Source organism: Phascolarctos cinereus, unplaced genomic scaffold (assembly GCF_003287225.1).
Source record: "Phascolarctos cinereus isolate Bilbo 61053 unplaced genomic scaffold, phaCin_HiC Scaffold_2;HRSCAF=192, whole genome shotgun sequence".
Lineage (NCBI taxonomy): Eukaryota > Metazoa > Chordata > Mammalia > Diprotodontia > Phascolarctidae > Phascolarctos > Phascolarctos cinereus.
This window is the reverse complement of record NW_027555625.1, coordinates 75,903,396-75,908,198: the sequence shown is the minus strand read 5'-3', so window position 1 is coordinate 75,908,198 and position 4,803 is coordinate 75,903,396. Positions and strand designations below refer to the sequence as shown.

At 38.5% G+C, this 4,803-nt stretch overlaps 1 protein-coding gene across 1 annotated transcript; it reads left to right on the top strand.

Annotated features, from left to right (window-relative positions):
- Window positions 1–1,936: 1,936 nt before the first annotated feature.
- LOC110193222 (olfactory receptor 1N1-like) lies at window positions 1,937–2,884 on the top strand. Its single transcript, XM_020964883.1, has one exon. It carries the CDS (start codon window positions 1,937–1,939, stop codon window positions 2,882–2,884), a length of 948 nt encoding a protein of 315 aa, XP_020820542.1.
- The last annotated feature ends 1,919 nt before the right edge of the window (window positions 2,885–4,803 follow it).

Sequence of the window (4,803 nt, the reverse complement as noted above, 5' to 3'; positions counted from 1 at the left end):
TTACTATTTGTGCAACCATGCACATTTGTGCAACTTCATTTTGTTTGGTCTCAGTTCCCTTCATCTGTAAAATGGAAACAATAATTCTCAAGGTATCTATGCCCATAGGGTTATTGTGAGGATCAGGGGAAGTAATGCTTACAAGGTGCTTTGCAAAACTTTTCTTTTTTGTTCAGACCTGTGATTTCATCCATGTAGGGAACTCTGGGTAAGAGACTCCCTCTACCACCGCAGATGAGCAAATATTCACCATCTAGTCTTAGAGTGTTAACAGGGGCATTTGGAAGGTCAAAGAATTGGTTCCAAGTCACATGGCCAGAGGTAGGATTAAAACCTAAAGTTAGTTTTCTTAACTAAGACAAGGTATAACCAAGACAGGCTCTCTGCCCTATCTATGATGCTATTTCTCTTTGCAAACTCCAAAATATTCAAGCACACACATGAACCCACTGTACTCACACAAAAATCTGTGATGAGACTGGATTCCAAAATGATACATCTATTAGTAATTTAACTAATGATTTATAAATAAGATCTCAATATCAATAGCACTCTTCTCCCAGGGTACTTTTGTAAAATATATGAAATAATGCAATGATTGTGAAGTACTTAGCACAGTGCCCTACACTTAATGAGAACTATATAAACGTTAGTTATTCTCATTCTGGGTCTTATTCTTTGTTATAATCATTATTCTTATTAAGAAAGGGATGTGGGGCATAGTGAATCATAGTCTGGCATTATAGTTAGAAGGTACTGGATTCAAATCATGCCTATGAAACATATTAGCTGCGCCACCCTAGACAAATTGTTTAACCTGAGAGTGCCTCTTTCTCCAAGAAAATAAAATCCAGAAGAGGCACAACTAAACTGTATCCTAATTGGATGTTTTATTTTTTAATTTTTCTTCACTTATCCTTATTTTAAATTTTTCTAATTAATTAAGGGGCATTTGATTGCCACTGGAGTTTCCCCTCTTCAAAAAAGAGTACTGGGGAGAAAAGGACTCAAGTAAAGGAAGCAAACATTTATTAAGCATGTACTATACTCTAGACACTGCCAAGTGATTTTAAAATATTATGTAATTTGCTCATCATAATAACACTAAAATTGCTTCTAAAAATATCCCCATTTTATAATTGAGGAAAATGAAACAGGCATAAGTTAAGTGACATGCTAAGGGTCACACAGATAATGTGTCAGGTCTTCCTGACTCCGGACTCAGTGGTCTATCCATTGTGTCATCAAGCTTTTTGGGAGGGCTTTGGCTTTACTCTGCATCAACCCTCTCCCAATCCCAGCAATAATACTTACTCAATACTGACAAAAAGAAGCAGCCCTGGTCTCTTCCTTTGTATGATAATAATAAAATTACTTATGTTCTTATAGTATTCTCTCTTGTTGACCTCTGAGATCAAATTAAAGGATTTATACAAAAACAGCACTGACCTACAGACCACTAGGGAAAAGTCTGTTGATCCATGGACCTCAATACCATTCCTTGCAGTGGAGTCTAGGTACTTCATTTAAAGAATTAGAGAAAGATAGGAGCGTAGGTAGTGAACTTAGTCTACTTTTTTTAGGAAGTTCGCAATTAAAGGGAATAGAAATAAAGGACATTGGATTGAGGGAGGTAGCAGCTAAGAGATATTTTTTAAGGGTAAGGGAATTCTGAGCATATGTATAGGCATTGGGAAAACAGTATTTGGAGAGAAAGTGAAGATGAAAAGGAGAGAGGAATGATCAACGAAATGAGCTCCCAAAGGAGCTATGAGGAGATGTAATCAAAGACGTGAAGGCACCAATGGATTTTCTGTGGAAACCAGTATCCTGATTCTTAGTTTAGCTCTTTCCACTCCACTCTGTAATATATGTAATGAATGTTCCTTTATTTTCTTAGGTCTTTTGTTTTGTGACCCCTTAACAAGTCAATGAAATGGGACATGGAAATCAGACCGGTACCTCTGAGTTTTTCCTCCAGGGGATCTCCCAGTGGCCAGAACACCAACACCTCTTCTTTGGATTGTTTCTGTGCATGTACCTGATCACCATGGCAGGGAATGTGCTCATCTTCCTTGCCATCATCTCTGAAGCTCGCCTCCACACCCCTATGTATTTCTTCCTGGCCACTCTCTCCTTTGCTGACATTGGTCTGTCCTCCAGTATAGTCTTGAAGATGCTGCATAACCTGCATACACAGCTTCACACCATCTCCTATACAGGGTGCCTGACACAGCTGTATTTCTTTCTTTCATTTGGGGACATGGACAGCTTTCTGCTTGCTGTGATGGCATATGATCGTTACATGGCCATTTGTCACCCCCTCCATTATACCACAGCCATGAGCCCCCAGCTCTGTGTTCTTCTGGTGAGTGTGTGCTGGGTGATCACTAATCTCCATGCTCTATTACACACTTTGCTCATGGCAAAACTCTCTTTCTGTGTGGTAGGGGAAATATCCCACTTTTTTTGTGATATCAGTCCCCTGTTGAAAGTTTCTTGCTCCTCCACCCATCTAAATGAATTAATGGTTTTTGTTGTAGGTGGCCCAGTTATGACAGTTCCCTTCCTATGCACACTGGTCTCTTATATCTGCATTGTCTTTGCCATCCTCAGGATGCCATCCTCAGGGGGTGGCAGGAGAAAAGCCTTCTCTACTTGTGGCTCTCACCTCTCTGTGGTCTGCATGTTTTATGGTACAATTTTCAGTGTGTATCTCTGCCCTTCATCTACTTTACCCACAAAAGACATTGTGGCCTCTGTGGTATACACAGTGGTAACTCCAATGCTCAACCCTTTCATCTATAGCTTGAGAAACCAGGACATGAAGGTGGCCCTGGGCAGTCTCCTCAGAGGCAAGATATTTGCCTCTCAGTTACATTGACCCTTTGGCCTTCTATGCTGAGCCTTCTCTTAATTTCTTCTTTTCAACTTTGAACTGAAAAGGAAATCAGCTATTTTTTTTTTATTACTTTGATTTATTTTTTGTTTGATTATAGAGTTAAGGATTCTTTAGGAAAAGCTAACCCTAACAGCTAAGCTTAGACTAATATAGATAGTCTCTTAAGTCTCAGTTACCTATAGATTTAGTGAATAGATAGATGGAGAAGGCTTTATCATTTGTTAGCAGATAATTTAGAGTAAGACATAATAAAATTATTATAGGATTACTCTTTTAAAAAACCAGATTTCCTTTTCTGGCAGAAAGTAGGGGTTGACCAAAGGCTAAGTTCCCCTTTCTGGCACCTGGAGAGAAGTTAGCCAGAGGTTAAGTTCCTTTTTCCACTCTTAGTAGACAAGCTCCTTTTTTTCTGGAGCTAAAGTCTAAGTTGTGTAATGAACTCTGCTAAGGAAGACTAATTAGTCTAATTAATCTAAGACTAATAAGGAAGAGTACTAACTGCAGACCGCAAGTTCCTCTTTCCCAGTACACTTTCTGGTTACAAAAGGCTCACCTGCAAAATAGGATTAAGAAAGTCTGGGAGAAGCTAACTAGTAAGGTGACCTGCCTTTTCCAATTGAATTATGTTCAAAACAAGTTTCTGTTATTTTTTTATTCTTTTTTTGTGTCATAAAAATTAGCTCTGTAAATCACTCCTTATCTCTGACTGCTGAGGAGTCAGGTGATTTGGTCTGATATGCAAATGTTGGCTTTGCAAATTAAATCATAGATATCTCAGTAACTGTCCTCAGTTTCCATTTTGTTTCAGATAATCAATTTTGATAGAACTTGGTCTGTTTTGAAAAATATTCCTTAATGGGTGAAAGAAAACCTGGAGACAAGTCTCTAACAAAATGTCCCAAGATGTTTTCTTTAGCACTGTACTATTCAACCTTTTTAACAGAGACTTTAATTGTCATAGAGGCCATGTTGGTCAAACTTGTAGATGGCATGATAATAGGAGGAATCCTGGAGGTGACAACTGACATCCTAAAATAAGTCAACAGGTTAGAATTAAAGACTTCCTCCCTGAAGCACAGAATCAATGAACTAGAAAGGACATTTGAGTACTTAGAACCTAAACTATACCTGACCAAGAATCCTCTCCACAACACTCCCAACTTCAACCTGACATCAAATATAAATTAGCTTCTTTGGAACTTCTACTTGTCTCTTTGTTGGGATCAAGAGGAGCAGGTTTAACTCCTCTGTCATAGAACAACCTTTCAATTCTTCAAGAGACTACTATGATGCCCCTCTCATCCTTCTAAATCTTCTCTTCTAAAATCATTCCAAATAGCTCCTTTAACTAGTCCATATATGACACATTATCCAGTCATCTCACCCATCCTGTTCATTGTCTTCTGCACATTCACCAACATGTCCCATTTCTTTTCTCCTTAAAATATGGTGACTGGAGTAGAAGACAATATTCCAGCTGTGGTGTCATTGGTTCAGAGCACAACTAATACCTCTCTTGTTGTGAGTCTCTTCCCTTTCAATGTAGTCCAAGATATCGTTAGCTTTTTGGCTTCAAATTGACTTATATTGAATTTTCAATACAATTAAAATCCTTGAGTTCTTTTTCACAAGAAAGACTATATTTAATAGAGGGAAATGAAAAGCCTATCTCTTTCATTAAAGAAAATCAATAGCATCAGTTCATATAAACCTTTTCATATCCTTTTGAGGTAATCAATTTCCCTATTTCTTTTTGGTGAGGCAATTGGGGATAAGTGACTTGCCCAGGGTCACACAGCTAGTAAGGGTTATGTGTCTGAGGCCATATTTGAACTCAGATCCTCCTGAATCCAGGGCCAGAGCTCCATCCACTGTGCCACCTAGCTGCCCTAATTTCCCTA